The sequence below is a fragment of the Pan troglodytes genome, chromosome 12 (assembly GCF_028858775.2).
Source record: "Pan troglodytes isolate AG18354 chromosome 12, NHGRI_mPanTro3-v2.0_pri, whole genome shotgun sequence".
In the NCBI taxonomy this organism is placed as follows: domain Eukaryota; kingdom Metazoa; phylum Chordata; class Mammalia; order Primates; family Hominidae; genus Pan; species Pan troglodytes.
The window spans coordinates 107,239,997-107,264,784 of NC_072410.2; the positions used below are offsets into that span (position 1 = coordinate 107,239,997).

At 37.3% G+C, this 24,788-nt stretch overlaps 1 protein-coding gene across 1 annotated transcript in view; it reads right to left on the reverse strand.

Moving 5' to 3' along the window:
- Positions 1-414: 414 nt before the first annotated feature.
- The window catches only part of DDX1 (DEAD-box helicase 1), a 37,378-nt gene continuing 13,004 nt past the window's right edge, over positions 415-24,788 (reverse strand). Inside the window, exons 11-26 of the mRNA XM_001162067.6 lie at positions 23,290-23,366; positions 23,052-23,166; positions 22,003-22,141; positions 18,264-18,324; positions 14,182-14,280; positions 13,254-13,343; positions 11,108-11,296; positions 10,388-10,439; positions 7,910-8,056; positions 4,359-4,450; positions 2,996-3,068; positions 2,803-2,875; positions 2,676-2,718; positions 1,819-1,914; positions 1,406-1,526; positions 415-740 (exon numbers count right to left, since the gene is read on the reverse strand). Coding sequence (XP_001162067.2) covers positions 610-740; positions 1,406-1,526; positions 1,819-1,914; positions 2,676-2,718; positions 2,803-2,875; positions 2,996-3,068; positions 4,359-4,450; positions 7,910-8,056; positions 10,388-10,439; positions 11,108-11,296; positions 13,254-13,343; positions 14,182-14,280; positions 18,264-18,324; positions 22,003-22,141; positions 23,052-23,166; positions 23,290-23,366 — 1,598 coding nt within the window. The 3' untranslated portion in view covers positions 415-609. The remainder of the gene's footprint in view (positions 741-1,405; positions 1,527-1,818; positions 1,915-2,675; positions 2,719-2,802; positions 2,876-2,995; positions 3,069-4,358; positions 4,451-7,909; positions 8,057-10,387; positions 10,440-11,107; positions 11,297-13,253; positions 13,344-14,181; positions 14,281-18,263; positions 18,325-22,002; positions 22,142-23,051; positions 23,167-23,289; positions 23,367-24,788) is intronic.

The following is a 24,788-nucleotide window of genomic DNA, read 5'->3' on the forward strand; positions in this document are numbered from 1 at the left end:
GGGACAGCAGATTAGTTCTACTTTAACTGGTATGCATCACCTGGAAAGCAAGGTTCATAAAAAGAAGATACATCTTCACTGTCACCATCATATCAGTCATCAGTCCTTAGATACAGAACCTTTACTGACTCCCTCAAAATTTCCATGCTTCCAAACTAACCAAGCAGTTCTTCTACACTGGGATCATCCAATTTCCCTTCATGTTCCAACTCTCCTCTAGCTTCAATATACACATAGACAACCTTAGCCATCTGAAAACCTACTTTTAGAATATTCCCGAGTGGTTCCACGTAAGTCCTCTGCCAGATTCACATAGCCATAAATTCTACTTCATAAGCCCATACTGTTCTTAAAAAAGAAATAGAAAAAATATATCAATATAACTTTAAAATAAGACACAAACCTTCATGAAAATATAGTCATCAAATTTATTTTCAATGGGATGCCATTTTTTGAAGAATTCCTAAGACTAATGTTTCTTGACATGCAAGAGTTAGCATTAATAGCTTACGTTACTATAGATACTGCTGCTTGGAAGCAGTACAACTGTTTTAGAGTTTTAAGACTACAGACTTTCATTACTCAAATCTTATTCAGTAAATGTAAAAATCAGAAGGTTCTGAACAGCTGGTTAGGAAGGTAGCCAAGATGCAGGAAAGATGTCTGCGCCTCCTTTTCAAGGGCAGCCAACTCTTGAACAGTAGGTGCCAAAATATCCACATGGCCTTTATAGCTTCCACCTGCATCACACACAAATAACAAAGTAATGTAAATGACATGCTTGAAATAACTTGTCAGCAATACTTTGGCTCAATTATATCACTTTAAACATTGCTTGTAGCAATAAAATGTACTACTGGGCAAGTTATCTCCAGAACTTTGACTTTAAAAAATGTTAAATCAATTATTTCAACATAAATAAATAATTAGGCCTCACTAACAGCTGTCCCAACACCCCTACCCACCCTTGGCTTGGAAACAACTAGTTAGGCCTCAGTCTTACAATTTTTCAGGAACAAGCTAAAAAAAGGGCATCCCAGGCAGAGGAAATAATATGCTGAATTACCACCTGAGTTAAGTCAAAGGCTTTTGATTCCTTGTTCAAAATCACCTATTATGCTCTTGTTTCCTAACAATTCCACAAAATGTTCAACTACTCTTATGACATTAACACTTCAAGAGAAAGAGCTAAGCTGAAGTCTTTCATTCACATAAAGATGACACAATTTAAAAATGCTACAAGGCAGGTATGGACAAAGTACTATGAGGGTAATAAGAAGGGAATGATTAACACGCTAAAAATATACTCTTAACCTAATGAAATGAAAGCACTGCCTTCCCAAACTGAAGTTCAAAACAGGTATATTTACATTTAAAATTGTATTTAAAATAATTCAAAGCTTACCACCAGCAGCCCTTTTTTGACCGTAGGTAACTTTCCCATCAAATTCATCCACTGGTACCTTTATATCCGGCTCAACCTGAGAAATGGTACAGTTCAGGTGTTCTTCTATCTCAGATAGTAACTAAGTAACGGAGAGAAAATTTCCAAATAAAAATTTCATTTAGAAAGAGTTGTATTTTATCATCATTAAATAAAGCTGGAAAGGCCAGAATGCTTGTTATAAATGGAAGTCAGATTTCTGAAGAGAGAAATTCACAACTTACAATTAACAAAGTGCAGATAACATTATAACCAACTACGACTTTCCCTTATAAGTGACAAACAGATAAAAGCCAAGATATAATTTTTGAAGATAAATGCTTTCTATTCTACCATTTTAATACATTATTTGTGAGCCTAACTCACAGTCTTACCTGCATCTCGTTGTACCATATGGTACAGCCTCCGTCTTCCTTGAGTCTTGTGTTATAACACCCTTTTCCACGGCTGCTACATACATGGTACCAAACCTAAATTTAAAAAGGGAAAAAATATTAACATGCATGGAGATAGAGACATGCTAAATATCTTATTCTAAATTTGTTTTTAAGTGTTTTCTGTCCTCAAGGCACTAGAAAAATAGATTATAGGTATGATATATCATCCAATTACCACTACTATTCAGTAGCTCATTGAATAAATAGGTCTTCCGAAAAAGTTCTTTTAGAGAATAATCCAAAAGTTTTCCTAAAATGGGTGTCAGATATCAAAAGGAATTCTCAGATAAAAGGATGAAAAAGTAAATATTGAAGCATACTATGTCAATATTAACATAACAAAGTTCAAAAGAAAAATAAGTTCAAATCTTTTATATAAGAGAATAATAAAGCAAATAATGCAAAATGTACAACTACTGAATTTTGGCAATGAGTATATGGGAGCTCTTTATGAATATAACTTTTCTATAAATTTGTAATTATATCAAAATAAATCTCCCCTCACCATGAAAGGTCTTCCACGGCACCATGCCAGAAAATGTTTAAATATTTTTTGGTGGAAATGAGTACAATAAAGCTAGTTGGAAAAATTATATTTTGCATTTTTCCTTTCTAAATTTCACCCTATTATTTGTCCATTCAATGAATATAGGAAAAAAGATGCCATTAAAAAGTTCATTTGTATTCCATACGCAGCTGAATTAAATTTAAATGGGAAAATCAAACTGCTTTTATTTCCAACATCTAAAATCACAACACACACAATGAATATAATAGAGCCCTACAAAGATTACCTTTTCTTTTTCTGTTGCCACCAGGGAAATTGCCAGACCCATCCTGAAAGATGTTAAAAGCCTTCTATTAGACTTTATTCCTAAAGCATACAAGCTTAAAAATGGGGGAAAAAAATTACAGAAGTACCTTTCAGCTCTTCCTACTCTACCAATTCGATGTACGTAGTTTTGCTTTTCATCGGGCAGAGTGACATTTATAACTGTAAATAAAAACCATTATTAACAATTGCCAGTAGTTTCTAAATTTTTCAAACATATTAGAAGGCTTTACTTTAGATTCCGTAACAATCACACTACAGGCATAAAAAGTTGCTTTTTACCATAAGGAACACCGTGGATATCAATTCCTCTAGCAGCTACATCTGTGCAAATCAAGAATCTTACATCTCCTTTCTAAAGACAACAGAGAAGAGAGAAAGGAGTTTGTTAGCACATATACTAAACAATAAAAACAAATGCTATCCTTCTACTAAATAAGACCTCTAAAAACTCAAGTGTTACTATCAGATTAGAGGTCCACATACTCCCAATTTACTGGACCAAGTCTTGAAGTTTTATGTCATGATCTGCTGAAACATGACATTTAAGGTGATTAAATCAGAGACTGGGTTCATTTTTGCTTTTCTTTTTCTACTCAAAGATATTAAACTATTGCTAAAACTTGGCTTAATCTTTATAAATATCTTTAGAAATTGAAGAGAAAGATAAAACAGAATACAATGTACAGACATAAGCATTATCTTTACTCTTAAATTCAAACAAACTCAGAATACTAGATATTTTACCTGGAGGCCACATTTTTTTGTAACAGACAAAATTCTCAAGGGGAGGAAAATGAGGGTAGGCCCCTGGTGCTCACCAAGAAATACAAATTAGCCTTTCAATGTCATTTGTGCCTCAAGGCACAGCAAAATTAGAGATCTGGGGGAGGGAAGAAGGGTATACTGACTTATGGTCCAGAAAAATGCCTATGGTCGAGAAGGGTAGCACACATTCAAACGAGGCCACGCGATGTGTTTTCACATCTGCATCAATTATGCCCAGCATGGAAACGTAAGCCAAAGTTCTTCAACCCAATACTTCCCATCTTTTTTCTTAGAAAATGATACTTATGCTATACACTGGGGTCTATTAAATTAATGAGACTGCTTGCAGGTAGAGAGGTTACTGATCTTTAGCTCTAAATGGCTCAAGCCCCACCCACTTACACCAAGAGCTATATGACCCGTTCATGTGCTGCAAGCATATAACTGGAAAGGTCTGCCCCAAACAGTATCAAAATACCTTTAATTCTACATAGCCATATTCTGATACCTGTCTTAATTAATCTACAAATTAAGTTCCTTATGGCTATTGCTGGAGACTGTTTTTAAGGCACATAGACATGGCTTAACTATCCAATGATACTTCTCCTAAAATTATCTACCTGAAATAATTTAACTAAAATTTCTGAAATTGAAAATTCTTGTTATAGTAGTGTTGTGCTGATAGAGAATGTATAATTTACCATTTGAGTGTCAACAATGACTAATTCCTGTCATGATGATGACACATTAGTTAGGGTAGAAACATTTTGAAATTTCTAGGACAATAATTGCTTTAATAATATTAATTAAAACTGCTTAAAACTAGATATAATGCCCCTCTTAAGTATTAAGGAAACAATCAACTATGTATCAGTACCTTAAATCTTTCCAAGTTTTGCTTTCTCTCATGAGGCTTTCTGTCACCATGAAGACAAACACATGAGAACTGGTGTCCTTTTTTATCAGGTCCTAGTGAAAAGCACATTAAGCATTTAACCTTGGAAAATCTTTTGCCTAAGACTATGTGAAAAAGCCCATAAAATTCAGACTACAATAGTGCCACACAATTCCATAAAAATCTATGCCCTAACTTACTATAAACCATGGTTAACACAATTTATGTCACAAATGAAGTACCATTAAAATGAACTCTATGGAGCATTAAAGTTGTCCTGCTTTTAAGGGCATTTTAAGTCACCCTTCCCAATCTGTAGGAGGAGTGGATCAAGCAGTGTACCAACTAAAATGCCTATGTGTACACCAGGAACCTCACTATCCTCCATAAAGCTAAGACTCAAAAAGTAGGCAAAAGAGATCATTCTTGGAGGAACCAAAATTAAGCATCATCAAGTTAATGTGCTTCCTAAAAGGCCATGCCCATAAGCCTGCTCTCTTCTCAAGGTATTTTAAGCAACATAGTTATCTAGTTTCATGGCCACAGAAGATTCAAAGCAGCAAACTGTAAAGATGGAGAGGTGTTATTTTAGAGTCAAGTGCAGTGGTAGCCAACCCCCCAAAAGAAAACTCTTCAAGTAGACACAGTAACAAAAAGAGTAACCACTGGGAGGTAACAAAATAACAATTATGGCACTTAACTATTCTCCAAGGTAAATTAAGTTCAGTAAGTATACTTGAAAATTCAAGGAAACAATACATTTTGAAAGATATCTATTCAAAATGAATAACACAAAAATTAATTATGCAGAGGTGAAATAACAGCTAACCAGAACTTCTAGAGGCATACAGCTGAGATTTTATTGCATCCTGCATTCAAGTGGTTTAGGGAAGTATCAAATACACACTATAACTCTCTGGTTAGGGTATGTGTGGAGGGGACAGGGATCTTTGATCCCTTCTTTTAAACCCCTGTAATCTGGTATATATTGTGTTTGAGTGTTAGTAATGGTGTAATAAACTTGTTTTCTAGGCAGAAGTAACATCTACATCCAGAATATTTAGGGAAGGAGGATCAAAGTAACTAAAGGGATATTACTACTTAATCAACAGTACTCCTTACTACATAATCAACTCCTCCATTCAAAACATAGACAGAAAGAAAATTAAGTACTACAAAACAGTCACTATAACAACCAAGCAAGTCTGTTTGCCAGGACTTGAAAAATGTGTTACTTAAGCACTCACTGTAATGAACAGTGTAATGTATTCTTTATATGACCATTAGTTCAAATATTCTATATCCTTCTTGAGTTTTCTATTTCCTTGACGTACATCAGTTATAACAAAATGTGTTAGTCTTTCCTCAGTACAATAATGGGATTTGTATGTTACCTCGTATATCTGCCAATTTTACTTTTTATATTTTTCCAACATTTATATTTTCAAACATGTAGCAACACTGAAATAATTTTAAGGATGAACAGTTGTATATCCACCACCTAGATTCAACAATTAACATTTTATTATACTTGCTTTAACCACATATCTACCTCTACCTGTATCCATCCGTCAACTCATCTTTATATTTTTGTACATTTCAATGTAAATTGCAGACATCAGTACAGAGTTCGGCATGCATATAATTAACTAGAATTCAATATTTGTTTAGTTTTTTCTTTTGAGGTAAAAGTTGTATTCAAGAAATCTACAAATCTTAAGTAGATTTGCTGAGAAAGTCCCATTAGGATACAGAACATCATTATCACACCAAAAAATACCCTCATATCCTTTCCCAGCCTATCCCCACTGCCACCCTTGTGGGGACTACTACTGTTCTGACATTTTTTCCATCACAGATTAGTTCTGACTTTTTAAAAATGTCATATAAATAGATTCATACAGTGTATATTCTTGTGTAAGAATTCTTTCATTTGGCATAAGGTTTCTGAGATTCATCCATCGTTGCTGTGTTTACTCAGCAAGGAAAAGTCTGTTCCTTTTCACTGCTGAGTAGTATTCCACTGTATTTCACACTTTATCCATTCTCCTACTGATGGACACTTAGTGTGTTTTCAGTTTTAGAATATTATAAATAAAGCTGCTATGGCCATTCTAGTATCTTTTTGTCAATATGTGTTTTCATTTATCCTGGGTAAACATCTAGCAGTTTAATTGCTAGGCCATAAGGCAGCATTTTTAGTTTTATAAAAGACTGCAAGACCCTTTGCTAAAGTGCTCATACCATTTTATATTCTCACCAACAATCTATTCTCAACAACTGTATGCAGTTGCTCCATAGCCAAAATTCGGTGTTGTATTTTTAGTTTAGCATGTACAACGGTATTATACTGTCATTTTATTTTGCATTTCCATAACAACTGATTGAGAATTTTTCCATGTTGGTTTATGATATAATTTGGCTGGGTCTCCATCCAAATCTCATCTTGAATTGTAGTTCCCATAATCCCCACATGTGGGAGGGACCTGGTAGGAGATAACAGAATCATGTGGGTGGTTATCCTCATGCTGTTCTCGTGATAGTGACGGAGTTCTCATGAGATCTGATGGTTTTATAAGGGGCTTTTCCTACTTTGCTTGGCACTTCTCCTTCCTGCTGCCATGTAAAGAAGGACATGTTTGCTTCCCCAGCTCTGCAGAACTGTGAGTCAATTAAACCTCTTTCCTTTATAAATTACCCAGTCTCAGGCAGTTCTTCATAGCAGCATAAGAACAGACTAATACAGTTTACATTCTCGAAGTTATAAGAAGCATAAAATCTGAACCCTTATACTTCCATTGTAGCTTGGATATTTTATTACATAGTGACTCTTTATTTCTAGTAATATTTGTCTTAAAGTCTACTGCAACTCTTATTAATATAGCTAGACTGGCTTTCTTTTGCTTAATATTTTAGCTGACACATGCGTAATATTTTTTCATTCCTTTTCCATCTTTCTATGTCCTCAGATTTTGGGTATGCTCCATGTAAACAGCATATTGCTAGATTTCATCCAGTCCAACAATCCATGCTTTATAACAGAAGACCTTGTCCACTGATACTTACAGTGTTTACTCATACATTGAGATTTTTCCAACATTGATCTTATTCTGTAATTTCTAACCATAATTTTTCTCATTTTATTCCCCTTCCTTTCTTGCTCTTGTTTAGGTTTTTTTCCTCATTCCCCTTTCCCCAACTACTGGTTTAAAAGACATACATTCTATTATTTCAGTGATCATATTTTAAATTTTAAGACTAATAAATTACTTCATCCTTCTTCCATATAATATAAAACTCTTAGAATGCTGTGATTCAAGTTTACTGTAATGAAAATGTACCTACGTGGAAAATTCTCTCTTGTTTTTCCTAGGGCTTATCATATGGAAAAGTACTGAATAAGCATAGATACTTAAAATATGCCATCAACTGCTTTAAATTCTGTGCATGTATTCTAGATTGCATCAACATGAGATTAATAATCTATTACAAGAGGATATAAACACAATTTATTTCAAGTGAGAAAAAATTACCTCCTCCTTGTTGTATAAAGTACTGCTCCAAGTTATCACAGTCAATTTTGGTTCTACAGAAGATAATTGCTTGATCCATCTTATGTTCCTTGATTGCCCGGACAGCATACTCCCCTTTCAGGATTTTAACAGCTTCAGACCACATCTCTTGAATATCATAACAACAACAAAAACCAACAGAATTTCAATCTGAATTTGTCATGAATACACATAATTATAGTCACAGACTGACTGCTTAATTTTCCTAAAAAAGAATACCTGTTTTAATAAAAGTATTATATATAGATAAGGACAAGAAGTAAAGATAGAGTAAAACAGTGAGTTAAACCATTCATTCATTTATTTTTGTTTCTGTTAATATTTTTTATGCTACTTTATGGGGTATATAAACACCCATAACCGTACCCCTTATGAGGGAACACACACACACACACGTACAAATTAACAGAAATACATACAGCAAAACTGTTCTTATCTCTCATGAAGAACAAATCATATTCTGCCTTGCATGAACTTCCCTAAATGCTCAATAAATGCTTTATACAATTATTTTAACTCCTTTTAAAAATAGTTAATGTACTTTCTAAATCAATCTAAATACCAGAAAGTTCATACTTCACTCTACGCAGTAAAAACCTTAACACAAAAAGCTAGTCATTTTTTAGTCACCATCCTCCAACTCTCTATTTTTCAGTGTGAAGCTGTGCTGTAATTGTTACTCCTCAACCACTGAATGTAAGACTTTAATTCTGTGACCCAACATATTTCTAAGGTCTCTCTGATCATCTCTAATTGTAGTCTAAACTAAGCAAAACTTATGCAAGAAAAATATAAGAAGCAATAAAAACTGGAATTTTATAAAATGCATTCTCAAACAGTGGGATGACAGATTTTCAAACAGTGTCTCTGCTCTTCTCCAACAATAAGGATAACTAAGTACGTGTCTTGTTAATTTAGAGCTACATATAAAACTGAGTTCAAATCTTTAATCAAGATTTCAGATAATTCACCATTTTGATATAGTTGAAATTCAACCATGAAGCAAGCAGAGTCTGACCCTCACCAATGAATGATCCACCTGAAACATCTCATGTCAGACATGCAGCCTAATGGGTTTAAGATCCATTCTTCTAGGTTTTCTAAGCACCAACCTTGTATCATGATGTACCTTCCTATATTTTCAAAACACTATTTAACCTGAAACAAAGAGTCTCAGCTCTGCAAAGAAGAATCTTCACTGAGGCGGAATTTAATGTTAGGCTTTTTAAAAATTGATAAATATTTAATGATATAGATTTTCAGTTTAAGAAGATGAAAAAGTTCTGGAGATGGATAGTGGTGATGATTGTACAACAATATGAATGTACTTAATGCCAATGAACTGTACACTAATAGTTAAAATGCTAAGTTTTATGTTATGTATATTCTACCACACACAAAAAAGTCAACAACTATTTCAAAACAATTTCAGTATCTTTTGCAAAGCTATAGCTAAAGAAAGTTTTCTTTCTTATGCAATATTCTTGATATGAGAAACTTACATGATATTTCTTATGGAATTCAGGGTCAATATAAAATAATCTCTCTAGAAAAATTTGCTGTTTTCCGATGATGAGAATTAGATAATCAAAAATATTTGTGGCTGGGTGCAGTGGCTCATGCCTGTAATCCCAGCACTTTGTGAAGCCAAGGGTGGATCATTTGAGGTCAGGAGTTCAAGACCAGCCTGGCCAACATGGTGAAACCTCATCTCTACTGAAAACACAAAAATTAGCCAGGTGGTAGTGGCACGTGCCTGTAATCCCAGCTACCCGGGAGGCTGAGGCAGGAGAACTGCTTGAGCCTGGGAGGCAGAGGTTGTGGTGAGCCAAAATCGCACCAGTGCACTCTAGTCTGGGTGACAGAGTGAGACCCTGTCTCAAAAAAAAAAAAAAAAAAAAAAAGTGATTTAGATGCCAGGAGACTAACATCTAAATTCAATGATTAAGGCCAGGCATGGTGGATCATGCCTGTAATCCCAGAACTTTGGGAGGTCGAGGTGGGAGGATCACCTGAGGTCAGGAGTTTAAGACCAGCCTGGCCAACATGGTGAAACCCCATCTCTACTAAAAATATAAAAAAATTAGCCAGGCATGGTGGCGGGAGATCCCAGCTACTTGGGGGCTGAGGCAAGAAGAGAACTGCTTGAACCCGGGTGGCGGAGGTTGCCTTGAGCTGAGACTGTGCCATTGCACTCCAGCCTGGGTGACAAGAACATGACTCTGTCTCAAAAAATTAAAAATAAAAATTCAATGATTCATATTCCTCTAAGTTGACTAGTATCAGCTTTTTCCCCATTTCTTTTTTATTATTTTTGTTGCCTTTATTTCCAAATTTCCTGCTTTAATTTTGCAGGTCACCTCACATCCTTCATGAGAATAGGTAAGGTATAAATTTCATTTTCAAAATCTTTCAACACATTTGACTCTTTTAACTCACCTGGACTATTAGCACCAGGTCTTGTGTTATCTTTTGCATGTACATCATCAGTCTATCAAAAGCAAGGAATAAAAACAGGATAGAGGAGTGGTTAAATAATGATTCAGAATATATGCCATGTTTTAAAAGGGAGATTTATATTTGTCTTCAGACTGTATTTCAGATATATGTCTTCATAATATAATCTGTAGGCAAAATCATTCTTCAGATTCAGAAAAACCTTTCATTAACTATAGGTCTAAGACCACTTTTAAAGGTAATAATAATAATGAAAATGTGGTTTCTAAAATATTGTATATTTATAATAAACATAACCTTACTATATAAAGGCAAATCTAATCACAGTGAAGAAAGTGACAAGATGACCACATGAAATTGATTTTTAGAACAAAGTACATCAAGAGGACACAGATGAGGGCTCCTACTAAAATACTACTAAAAATGGAAATCATTGTATCTGAAATTAGATAAATATATGTTATTTACTTATAAAAATTGTATCAAGGAAGCTGATCACAAAAGTAATATTACGAAGACAGAAAAACAAAAGATGGAGTCCATCACTTATTCAGTGCTTTTTAAAGGTCTAAGGGTTTACGATGTATTGGACTTTTCTTTGATACAATAACTGATTGCCTTAAGCATCACTAAGAGCCCAAGGCTGACCTAGTTTATAAATTGCTTTATTCTACATAAATGTTAATATTATAAACCACTTACTCTAATGTGGCTCTTTCCAAGCCTTTCCCAGAGTCTGTCAGTTTTGGGATTTACTGGGACAACAACATGGTGTACAGTATCTGGAACAGAGTCTTCTCCTTTTAAGTCAACCCAAGTAGGAAAATGCATTATCTTCTCGGACAGTTTCTTTACATCGAAAGAATGCAAAGTGGCAGAGCAAACAATCACCTAAGAAGAGGAAACCCCAAATTGAGATGAACTTTTATAATAATAATTAATAAATCACACAAACACTGATATGAAACACAAAGTGTGCTAGCCTAGACTCCAAAGATAAGTTCAACACCTTACTCTATGTAGCGACAACTAGAGGTATGACTTTGGGCAGGTTAACCTCTCTGAGGTTCAGTTCCCTCACTGTCACATAGAAATCATGCCATCTCTTCCTCACGTCCCTACAAAAACTAAGTAAAATGAGTCATTTTTGTAAGCCAAAAATCCTGTATTACTGTCTGTCCCCTTCTCTCAAAAGCTTGTCCTTCTTAAATGCTTCCTAAGAAAGAAGGATATAACTACAGAGAAGACAACAATTTTTCAATAGCTGAAGTTATTTTTCCTTCGAACAGGAAACAGTACTAATAATCTGGAATACACACCCTAAATGTTCTACAGGACAAAGTAACTAAGAATTTTTACTTGTAGTTTTCTGCAACACCCAAGTAATTTCCTCAAATTTCCTTCTATTTCTAAAAGCAGCTTTTAAGACTGTTACCTTTGAGTATACTATTTCATCCAGTAACGTAAAGAAAACATTTTACATAGTAATAAATTTAATGAGAGGGGACTAAACAAAAACCCTTTGACCCTGCTCATAAGCATTAATGATGGCAGCAACAGGCCGTCAGGAGCAGCTGCTGCCATCAAGCTGGCTGCAGCGGGGAGACATGAGCAGCGGCAGCAAGAGAGGCTGCAGGAGCTGCAGTGGTGGTGGTGGGTTCCCTGTGCCCCGCATCCCCAAGGCAGCTGACTGGGCCACCCCAACCTTCGCGAAGCTGGGCAGGACCCGCTCCCAGGCCCAGAGTCTCCACCACTCTGGACCCTGGCCCCGTGTTGCCGCTCTTGCCCGCCACCGCTGCGGGGAGGGCACAGAGAGGAGGCAGACAGTCTCTAGAGTCCACCCCTGGGAGGACCCTGGAGCCCACTGCCCTGGGAGCCACTTCAAAGGGGCTGGGCCGAGTCACCTGCCAGAGGGGGAGCAGTGAGGTTGGGCACAGAGGGGCAGAGAGAGAGGAGCCCTGAGATGGAGCTGGGCCCAGGGTGGTGGTGGGAGCTAGGGCAGGCAGGAGCTCCACCATCCCAGGCATGGCTGCAGCTGCCCAAGTTATGGCTGCGGACCCAGACATCTCTGCACTCGGGGGCCCCTAAAAGGCCCTCCCTTGCCCCCACAGGTTCGGAGATGTCTGCTTCCACTGCCTGGCCTCTCCCTGCTGTCAACACCCACTCTGATCACAGAACAAAGTTAAGGCTGAGGTTGGGCACTGTCTCAAGCTTGGGCCAGCTGGGTGTGCACACTTGAGGTAGCACTGATACACCAACCCACTGCCACTTTGGCCCCTTCCAGCCTTTGGGCGCCAGCGAACACGGGAGGAGGGCCAAGGCAGGCTGAGGACGGCCCAGTGCTGGCCTGCACGCGTCCCTTGGCATGAACAGTCTGGGCACCATGAACAGCAGCAGGAGGCAGACAGGCTCCTGGGCGGAAGGGGGCTAGTCCCCGGTGAAGCCCCACCTTCAACTGGGGAAGACCTGAAGCCTCGGGGCCAGGCCACCAGCCCCACAGGGAGCCGGTGCCCATGCCAGCGCCTGGAGGTACCCACCCTGCCGCAGCCAGTGTGCCTGGCTGTGTGCCATGGCCAGACCCCACGTTCGCTCATACACCCCTCACCACTCCGCGCCTGGCTCACCCTTGGGAGGCATGGGGTCCAGGCTGGTAGTGAGAGCTGAGCACAGCCTGCCAGGCCAAGTGGGTGGAACTGAGCAAAACCCGGGCAAGGGCATCACTAGCCGCAGAGGTTTCCAGCCAGAAAAGCAACACCCCCTGGGATCCCATTATACATATACATTATACATAACATTATACATAACAATTGTTTACATGCATTTTAAGATGCATTGATAAATTTTATACCTGAAGTCTTTTTCCATCAGAGGTAACCTGAGGAATCTGATTGTGCATCCTATTTATAAAATCAGAATAACCTTGAGAAAGAAGCCCATCCTGCATGAGAAGCAAAGAATAAATTAAGTTTTTAATCAGTATGGAAAAAAACGTAAGTTTTAATCAGTATCAAAAATCTTTTTTCTAAATCAAACGAAATATAAGGAAACTAATTCATGCATATACATAGTCCTATATTTTCAAAATTATTTTGTTGGATAAAGATAATTTATAAATTCAATTTTAAGTTCCTTGTGACTAAAATATGAAAAAGTGACAATAAGCAATCCAAAACCATAATCTAATAATCTAGAATGAAAATTTTAGTCAACAGCTTCTAACATATATCCTTCAACAGACTTTTCATATAAAAAATTAAAAACCCTCAGTGCTGAGGAACTAGGTAACCCAACCTGAAAATGATTTGGAAGTATGTCTAAGAGACTCAAACACATTTATGTTCTTCCAGATGGTCTACATTTTGTATCTCTGACACAAGGAACAAATTTATAGTATGTAGAAAATGTATGTACAAACAAAGCTGGTTATTTGGAGCAAAAATCAAATCTGCCTATATACCTAGAAATAAGAGTAATTAAATATACCATGAAGTAGCCATATAATAGACCACTAGACAGCATTTATAAATTATGTACAATTACAGGAAATACTTATGACATTACATTTTTAAAATTTTTCCCAGATTCCTCATATCTTGATTTCAACTACATAAAATAATATATAAATAAAAAGTATATGAAAATATACCAAACTGATAACAATGATTATCTCTAGGTAGTAGGATCATGACTGAATTATATTTCTTCTTCATTTTATATATTTTATCTCAAAAAATATAAGTAAACTTTTTAAAAAGTATGATTATATTTCAACATACAGCTTCATCCAGGACCAGGAATCTAACTTGAGATAAGTTCAGCTTTCCAGTTGACACCAAGTCATCTAGTCTTCCCGGAGTACCTACAACTATATCTACCTGAAAAACAGCAAACCAACCACTTAATGAAAACTAAAGAAAACAGTGTAATTACCTTAAAATAGCAACCAATAACTGTCTTTTTAATAAAAACATGCATATTGAAGTAGTCAGTCAACTCTAAATTTATAAAAAAAAAAAAAGGAGTTACAGATAATGCCATATGTTCAACTGATACTTGGTTTGAAATTAATGTGAAGATTTTGACCAAAATTGATTTTGACATCCTTAACTGATATACATTCTAATGCATAAAATTTATATTTTCCAAGCAAAAATCTGATGAATTCACTGGAACTCAATGGAACCTAGAGTTCAAGTCCCAGTTCCACCACTACTCTGCTCTGTGACCTTAATTTATTTAATCTCCTCTAGTACCAATTTTCCCATTTTTGAATTGGGGGAAGACCTTCTCTTTTTCAAGATGGTTGTGATAATTAAGAGATAAGATGCGTAAAGCACTAGACGCAGAGTGTCCCAGGTGCTCAATAAATTTGGTTATAGTTAATAGTAATGGTGATCAGACTGTCCAGGAAAACAGTAATAGTTACTATTTGTCAAGTACTTATAATGAACAGGCACTCTGCAAAATGTTTTACAAGTACATGTTTTATTTCATGTTACCACTAAGGTAAATACTACTATAATCATCCCTATTCAATGAGAAAACAGAAGTTTAGAATACTAAATAAAAATTTTCAAACATACATAGAAGAGAACAGTGAGCCTCGGTGCCAGTACAAACAGTTAACATTTTGCATTCTCCCACACATATCTTGTAGTCAAGTCCATAGGTATGGTGATTAGACACACAGGTTTCAGAGTAAAGTTCTACCTATGAGTTGTATGATCTTAGGTAAGTTACTTAATATTTGATATAAGCCCTCTTCTTAATCTGTAAAAATGGGGAAGAGTACCATCTCAGAGGATTATTGTAAGTACTGAGTAAGAACATGTTATGTTTTTAGTACAGTGCCTGACCCATTTCTAGAAAGCAGTCAATAAAGATGAGGTATTTTTAAAGTGTGTATATGGGCCGGCGCGGTGGCTCGCGCCTGTAATCCTAGCACTTTGGGAGGCCGAGGCAGGCAGATTGCCTGAGCTCAGGAGTTCAAGACCAGCCTGGGCAAAATGGTGAAACCCTGTCTCTACTAAAATACACACACACACACACACAAAATTAGCCGGGCATGGCGGCGTGTACATCTAGTCCCAGCTACTCAGGAGGCTGAGGCAGGAGAACTGCTTGAACCTGGGAGGCAGACGTTGCAGTGAGCTGAGATCACACCACTGCACTCCAGCCTGGGCGACAGAACGAGACTCCATCTCCAAAAATAAATAAATAAATAAATAAAAATATATAAAGTGTGTATATGATGTATTTATGTGAGCACAAATAAGGTATTACATAAGATCATTCAGTAAACCAGACAATTCAAAACCTCTACTTCTTAATTGACAGGCATTAAAAAACAACACTTCCATTCTTTTTTACCTGTTTTCTCCACCCTGTACTAAAAATATAGTTTTCTATTAGCAAAGTTATTCCTCTAGTTCCATTACTTCAATATCTCACCCCTCGAATAAACAGAACTTTTAACTTGATCCAATATGAGGCACTTATTATCCCATGAAAAATAAGGCAGACATTTCTGAAGCTATTGTTTCATCTGCACTGATAATTACAAGCAAGTTCAACCTAGAAAATATTGTCTGAAAATGTGAAGATAAAATCTGTCCAATGTATTAAGAATCTACTATGCGCCAAACACTGAGACAGGTGCTGTACACAGCAGTGAACAAAATACCATCTGGTTCTATGACATCAGTTTAGTACAGTATTCTAACCACGTGAGCTTCCTCCTTCTGAATTTCAGCAGGTAAAGTGGGCATGAAGACAGACACAAGGCCTCTCAGGGTTTTGTTTTGTTTTTTTAAGTCAGTTAGATCAGAAAAGCCTGTGAGACATCTTTATTTATATGACCTCAATGGCACATGTTGCATAATATCGTAAGACTAAAAGATCAGAAAACTAAAATTCTTCTACTCTCTCATTGCCAAGCTGACTTCTGCCCCAGCATAAGACCCAACACAGGCCTAAGGCTGAACCAGAGTGTGGTGGAAGATAACAGAAGCAGAGAATGTAAGACAGAGAGAAGAACAGATAAAGATTATATTAGATCCCCTAAGAAGTAGAGTAGAATTGAATTCTGCAAAGAATGCTCTGGAATAACACTACCTTTCCAATTGCTTCAAGTTAGTACCAAATTTTGAGACATCCTGATGAAAGCAGATTTCATTCCCTAAAAGCTCTATAAGCTTTAGGAAAATAGGAATTGAGAAACATATTATCTTATGGGAAAAATGGGTTTGAGGAAGCAAGATTGGGAATAAACTTATTAAATCTCTCTTACAACCACTAAAATAAAATAAAACACACTAAATGTTTCAGCTCATTTTCTGCTGTTGTAACAGAATATCACAAAGTAGATAATTTATAAAGAAAAGAATATTTGTCAAATTTCTGGAGGTTTGGGGAAGTTCAAGAGCATAGTGCCAGCAGCAACTAGTGAGGGTCATCTCATGGCAGAAAGGAGCAACCAAGAGAGGAAAATGGGCCGAAACTTCTGCAATAACTAACCCGCTCCTACAGCAAAGGCATTAACCCATTCATGAGGACAAAGCCCTCGCGATCTGATCATCTGTTAGAAGCCCCCGCCTTCCAATACCATTATATGGGCAATTAAATTTCAACATGAGTTTTGGTGGGGACATTAAAACCATAGCACTAAATAAAAACATATCAAAGCAATATTACTCATCTTAGAATAGTATTAACAAGTATGGTAATATGATTCTTTGCTCTTAATATGGCATACCAGGTCAAATGTAAAGTCTGTGTGGCACAAAATTTAGTTTGACAAGAGCACTAATGGAATTGGAGAAAGGACACAATTGCTTGTCATGACTCAATATCGGATGGTTTAGCTTTAATGATTAAATATTTAGGAAAGGAAATAAAAGAGAAATTTATAAGCTGTAAGTTATTTCACACACGAAAAATATTTCATGAAGTCCTACCTTCACAGAACTGATAAACAGTTAAAAATTTCCTAAACTTTGGCCGGGCGCAGTAGTTTACTCCTGTAATCCCAGCACTTTGGGAGGCCAGGGCGGGTGGATCACCTGAGGTCAGGAGTTCAAGACCAGCCTGGCCAACATGGTGAAACCCCATCTCTACTAAAAATACAAAAAAATTAGCCAACATGGTGGCGGGTGCCTGTAATCCCAGCTACTGAGGAGGCTGAGGCAGGAGAACTGCTTGAACCCAAGAGGCAGAGGTTGCAGTGAGCCAAGAACATGTCATGGCACTCCAGCCTGGGTGACAAGAGTGAAACTCCTTCTCAAAAAAAAAAAAAAAAAAAAAAAAAAAAAAATTCCTAAACTTCTCCAATAGTGGAGATCAGATCCTCTTAGCTTTGTCCTTCGTAATGGCATGGCTGAGCACAGCCTTTGCAACTTCCCCTTACACATAACTGAACTCATGTCTCTCCTCACTGGAACTATTACCCACTGTCTTATCATTATTCATTCTTCCCAAGAGTCACTGCGGGAACTTCTATCCTTCTCTGCAATCTATTTCACCTCTACTTTTGTTCTTAACTCCAGTTTCTTCTTTTTCACTTATCTCCCCAAAAAGAATGACTCTTTACCCATGAAGGCCAGAAGGAAATTCTCAAATGTTCAGAGGGTAAACAACAAAAAATCATGTATGCTGGAATTTTGCCTGAGAGGTCTGGGAGAGACTTTGTATACTTCTGGGAGAAGAAAAGGCGCACTTGCAAGATGTCTTTGAACAAACACACTCTTCTGACCTTGCTCTAATTTCAGCCTCACTTAAATTTTCTTGAAACAAAACAGAGCTGTATTGCTAAAACGACAGCCCATGACATTATGTTTTAAAAATTAAAACTACAACTTACTCCATTTTCCAAAACAGAGAGCTGATCCCGGGCTGCAACACCTCCAATTATCAGAAGCTCCCTGAAATAAATATCAAGATGATAATATAAAAAAAAAAAATTAAAGTCTGCTTTACATTGTTTGATCTGCATCCATTTATTTTAGGTGGAAATTAAGGCTGAGAAAGTAATTGAGGAAAAAAGCCTACAATAAAACAAGTCTGGGGAAGGTGCGAAACAAAGCAGTTAAATCCCTGTAGCTGTATCTATTGCTGAAGTGCGGTAAAGTCACGAAAGAGAATGTGTGAGCTTTTAACATGGAAAAAATTATTCTCATCTACATATTCTTCTACATTAGGATAATTCAAGGTTCTTTAAAACCTGGTTTCAATCTATGTTTTCAGACATATATACTTGTATGTATATAAAATGCCCTGAAGGAATATACAAAAATCAATTTAAAACGTTGCTTCCAGAAAGGATAACCAGAAATTGGGGAAAGGAGTGAAAGAAGACCCACTTTTCACAGTACCCTTTTGTGTTTGAATGTTTCTCATTTCAACGACTGGCCAACTGGCACTGGGACACATGGATATGCACATGCAAAAGACTGAAGTTAAAAACCCTTTCTCATGCCATACACAGAAATTAACTCTAAATGTATCAAAGACCTAAATGTAGAACCTAAACATAAAACTCAGAAGACAACACAAATAAAATTTTCATGACCTTGGGTTAGGCATAATCTATCTTAACTACAACATCAAAACACCATGACAAAAGAGAAAAATAGATAAATTGGATTTCATCAAAATTAAGACTTCCAAAGGATAGTATCAGGAGAGTAAAGGCCAGATGCAGTAGCTCACACCTATAATCCAGCACTTTCGGAGGCGGAGACACAAGGATTGCTTGAGGCCAGGAGTTTGAGACCAGCCTGCACAACATAGCAAGACCATGTCTCCACAAAAAATAAAATTAGCCAAGCACTGTGGCACTTGCTTGCAGTCCCAGCTACTCTGGAGGCTTAGGTGGGAGGATTGCTTGAGCCCTAGAGTTCGAGGCTGCAGTGAGCTATGAGGCACCACTGTACTCCAGCCTAGATGACAGAGTGAGACCTCATCTCAAAAATAAAACCAAAACCAAAAAGAATCACCCGGAGGAGCTGCTTTTCTTAAAAAACAAACAAATAAAAAAAGATTCTAATTCCTATTCTCTGGAAATTCTGATTCAGTATATCCAGGGGAGGGAACCAATACATTTTATATTTTTAAATGAGGTCCTCAAGTTCCTAGGTTTGGACTATTGTCCTAAACTATCATTTTTTTTTCCAACAATACTTTTACTTTTATCCACATTTATAATCAGATATATTTATCCCTATAAACTTGGCAGAAGGTAAACACACATACACATGATAATTGATGCTTACATGCAAAGCACTGTAGGGTTGAAGAATACAAAAGAACTACCCCTGCTCTAAGGAATGTAAAACTGAGTTAGAGAAAAGCTTTGCATATTCAAAGCAAGAAACTTAAAGCAAGTATAGCTCTAAAAAGGAAATAAAAATTAAGAAAATTAAAAAGTCAGGAAAAGTAACACATGACAGTATGTAAGGATCAGGGAAAGGCATGTACAGTCAGTGTATCAGAGGAGGGGCAGACGGCTGGGCTGGGACAGCCAGCTTAGCTTCATTCAAAGATCATGACTTCAGCTGGGTTTTAAGAAAGAAAATGTCCATTTGTACCGAATACCAAACAAGTGGCCCATGACTTTACCATCTTAACCAATAAATTGATTTTATTATTCATCTTCCCCTCTAACTTTTGTCTATAATCATGTTCATTTTTATACATAATCACAGCACAAAAATCAATTCACACTAGCATTTTACATTCTTCCCAAATCCTTTTATAAAGAGGTACCTGAGTTTCTTACACTAAGCAGATGCCCTGGTTACATGGTATGCTCAAGGCATTTATTGTATTTGTTTTGTTTCTCTCCCCTCCACACTATCCCCACACTTTCACACTTAATTCTGTGAAAGGAAGATTAATTTTCATTGTTGAAGCCCTGGCTCCCAGCCTAAAACTTCACATATGGAAGGTAGATGAACATTTGCTGAATAAGGAACATGCATCAACCTTCAAAACAAAATTAGAAATTATTTTACATAATTTATCCCTAAATAAGTTTGTTCAACCTGTAAATAAGATCAATATTAAAAAGACAGGCCTGCCTGGCACAGTGGCATGTGCCTATATTCTCAGCTACTCGGGAGGCTGAGGCAAGAGAGAGAATTCCTTGAGTCTAGGAGTTCAAGGCTACAGTGTAGGAAGACTGAACCTGTGAACAGCCACTTAATTCAGCCTGGGCAACATAGCGAGACTTCATATAAAAAAAAAAAAAACTAAAAAAAAAAAACAGGCTTTTGTGATGTCAAAATATTCAAAGCTTCTGAAATTTGATAGTGGTGACAGTTACACACCTTGTGAATATACTAAAAACCAATGAACCAAGAAACACTTGCTTTTTTTTTTTTTTTTTGAGACGGAGTCTTACTCTGTTGCCCAGGCTGGAGTGCAATGGCGCAATCTTGGCCTCAATGCAACCTCCACCTCCTGGGTTCAAGCAATTCTCATGCCTTGGCCTCCCGAGTAGCTAGGATTACAGGCCTCTGCCACGAAGCCCAGCTAATTTTTGTATTTTAGTAGAGATGGGGTTTCACCGTGTTGGCTGGGCTGGTCTTGAACTCCTGACCTCAGGTGATCCGCCTGCCTCGGCCCCCCAAAGTACTGGAAATACAGGCGTGAGTCACCACGCCTGGCTGAATTGTACACTTTCAAATAATGAGTTATATGGTGTGTGAATGTTTCAAGTTTAAAAAGTAATTAAAGACAAAATTAACAAAAATCAAGTGTCAAATTGACTAAGAGAGTGTATTACTTATATGGTATAGCCTTCTTCAAAGTCAAAGGGATTGCTACTGAGCAAGGTCACTTTAATTTATGGTATCCTTCCAATGGTGGAAAGAGTCTTATAACTAGACAGTGACCAATCTGAATGTCCAAATGGAAGAAAGCCACCACCGTGATGCAGTCTAGAATAAACCTCACCAAGTTTACTAACATGCTAGAAATAGAGTGGCACATTTTCTATACAGATTTAGGGAAGAAATAAATTTAACAGTGAATGAAACGCTCTCTTCAAAAAATTGTTAGGGCCAGGCAGTAGCTCATGCCTGTAATTCCAGCACTCTGGGAGGCTGAAGGAGGAGGATCATTTGCACCCAGGAGTTTGAGACTAGCCTAAGCAACATAGTGAAACCCTATCTCTACAAAGGTGGCATGTGCCTGCAGTCCCAACTACTCAAGTGGGAGGACTGCTTGAGTCCAGGAGGTCAAGGTTGCAGTGAGCTACAATCATATCACTACACTCCAGCCTGGGCGACAGATTGAGATCCCGGTCTCAGAAAAAAAAAACAAAAATTAGATTTTTACTCCAATGCTGTTTGACTAACCATGACTTTTCATGTAAGAGACACAGGAAAAAAAAATCTCAATTTAAAAAAAATCATACTTATCATTTAGCAAACAAACAGGAGTTTTATATGGAAATTATTAAAGTATATTTACATACTCACACACGTGTATTATGTATACACACTGAATTTCTACTTCATGTTTCTCTACCTTATTCTTCTTCCAAAAAACTTCAAACCAAAAGACGATAAGCATTTCAGCACAAAAGGAAGATTTACCTTAATTTAGGATTATCAATATATTTCTTAAACTGCTTGATGTTATTCAAAGTTTGTTCAGCTAACTCCCGGGAAGGTTCAACAATGAGAGCTTTCGGAGCATTGGGGAGAAACTTTGTTTGTGTCACCTGTGCATTACCTTAGGGAATAAAAAAGATGAGAACACATTCAAAGCACACTTTATAATACTGTTACTTACAAAACATTAGGACGAATATTCTAATATCAACATTTTACATAATAATTGTCAAAAAGTAGAGAAGACAGTCAAACAAAATAAAGCTTAGATTTCTAAAACAAACTAAGGCTACTTTAAATTATAACTATTTGGGCTGGTGGGGTGACTGACACCTGCAATCCTAGCACTTTGGGCGGCCCAAGGTGGGACGATCACTTGAGCCCAGGTATTCAAGGCTGCAGTGAGCTATGATGGCGCCACTGCACTCCAGCCTGGGTGACATAGTGAGATCCCCTCTCTTAAAACAACAATAAAAATCTACTTGGAATAATTCTAATTGATTGATATGTCTACAAAAATGACTCACTTGTTTTGTGACAAAAAAGTTATGAAATATACTTTAAATATTAGATATACAATGGATAAGAGTATAAACTTGGAAGTCAGACTGCTTAGATTTGAATTCAGTTCTACCACTTATTTGCTCTGTGACCTTGGGCAAATCACTTAAAGTCCCTATTCATTAGGTTGTCTGTAAAATGGGAAAACTACTACCTTATAGGGTTGTTGTGAAGACTAAACCATGTAAAGCACTGAATGTGGTGCCCTGGCACTGAATAAGCACACATTCTATAAATATTAGATATCATTACCATTATGATTGCGATCCCAAAATGCCTACACCGAAACAAAATACTTAAGAGTTTATGAACTAGGTTTTAAAAATGAATTTTACTGCTGTGTTAAAAAAAGATGTGTGACTAAACCAGCAAGGAAAGTATATGTAACTCACTATGAGACGCCTTACTTACTGGAGTTCTCATCAATTATTTTCACTATTCTAGAATCCTTACCCTTGCAGGTATAATACCTGAGTGCTGCGATTTGACAATGTAACCATCCGGTGCCTTGGAAAGAGCAACAAAGCCATCTTTTGGTGGAAACTTAAATTCCTCTTCACCGAAGTTAAATTTCAGTTCAGCATTCTAGCATTGAATAAAACAGAAAATTAAAATTCTTACCCTAATTGAAAACCATCGTATACAAAATAATGAAGAGTAAGCAGCTTACAACCACAGCAAATTTTTTCTAACTAGATTCCTAATTACCTTCAAAACACAGGCAGGAAAGAGGGCTTGGTTTTTCATATGTGGTGGTATTTCAAATGCCAGACCAAGATCTTTTCCTTAAAAAACAAGAGAGAGAGAGAGAGATTAAAACAATCAGAAAAGACCTTCCTCATGCTGGCAATGTCAAATCTACCAGCTTACCTGCATTCATGCCTCTCTCCTGTCACTATGGATAAACTGTGCTGCCTAAGGCCAGCTTCTTCATTTTTTTTACTTTACTCCTGAAACTGTCACCTCTACCCCTCTACATTTTTCATTACTCCCTGTCTACAAGTTCATTTCCATTAGACATTCCAAAGCATATAAACATACTCTCACAGTAAAACACACAAGAAAACCTCCCTTGAACTCACCTCTCCCTCCATTTACCTTCCATTTTTCTCCTCCCTTTTGTAGTGAAACTCCGATTTCCATTTACACTGTATCCACTTTCTTTCATCTCATTCTCTATTGAACTGGCTCCTTATTAGGAGGCTCCCCACCCTCACCCCTTTGCTCCACCAAAACAGCTCTCTAATGCTTTCCACTTGTCAAATGCAGCAGTTAATGCACATTCTTCATCTTGCTAGACTAGACCCATCCGCAGCACTGAACACAGTGATTGCTCCCTGATCCTTCAAACACTTCCTTCACCGGGACTGTAGGACCCATGCTTTCTTGGTTCTCCTCCTGGCCTTCCTCCTCATTCCCCTCTGCTGGATTCTCCTCAATTTGCTGACCCCTAACCACAGGAACCCAGGCCTCAGATCTCTTCTTCTCTTTAACTACCCTCAATCCCTAGGCAATCTCACCCCATCCTCCAATGTGTCTTCAACAAAGCAGCCAGAATGGTACTGTTAAACTAAAGACAGATGATACCACCCCTCTGCTCAAAACCCTCATGGCTTTCCATTTCACTCAAAATAAAAACCAAAGTTTAGATCATGGCCCATATGGCTCTCCATGGCCTGGCCTCACCACCTCACTGATCTAACATTCTACCACCGTCCTTTATCCCCAGAGCGCTCCAGATCTAGTGGCTTCCTCGCTGTGACTCAGATACCTCAAGCACGCTTCCATCTCAGGGCATCCACATTTACTATTCCCTCGGTCTGAAATGCTCTTTGCAGAAATCTGCATGGCCTACCACCCAACTCATTTGGATCTCTACTTAAATGTCCCTTATCAAGCCTTTTGACTGCCCTACACAAAAGCACAAACCCCCAAACCGCTATGACTCTCCACTTCCTTCCCCTGCTTTATACCCTCCTTCACAGCACTTATTACCACCTAACATGGTATTACATGTCTGTCTTTCACCACTAGTGTGTAAGCCCCAAATGTCTATTCCATTTTCTTCTGTGCCTCCAGTACTTACCAGGGTACCTTACACATAGTCAATGCTCAATAAATATTTGTTCAAGTAAAGGCAGGGAGGGAGGGACAGGGATTTGAAAAACAGGGTGGGGGGATTTTTAAAAATCACAATTATTGAATAT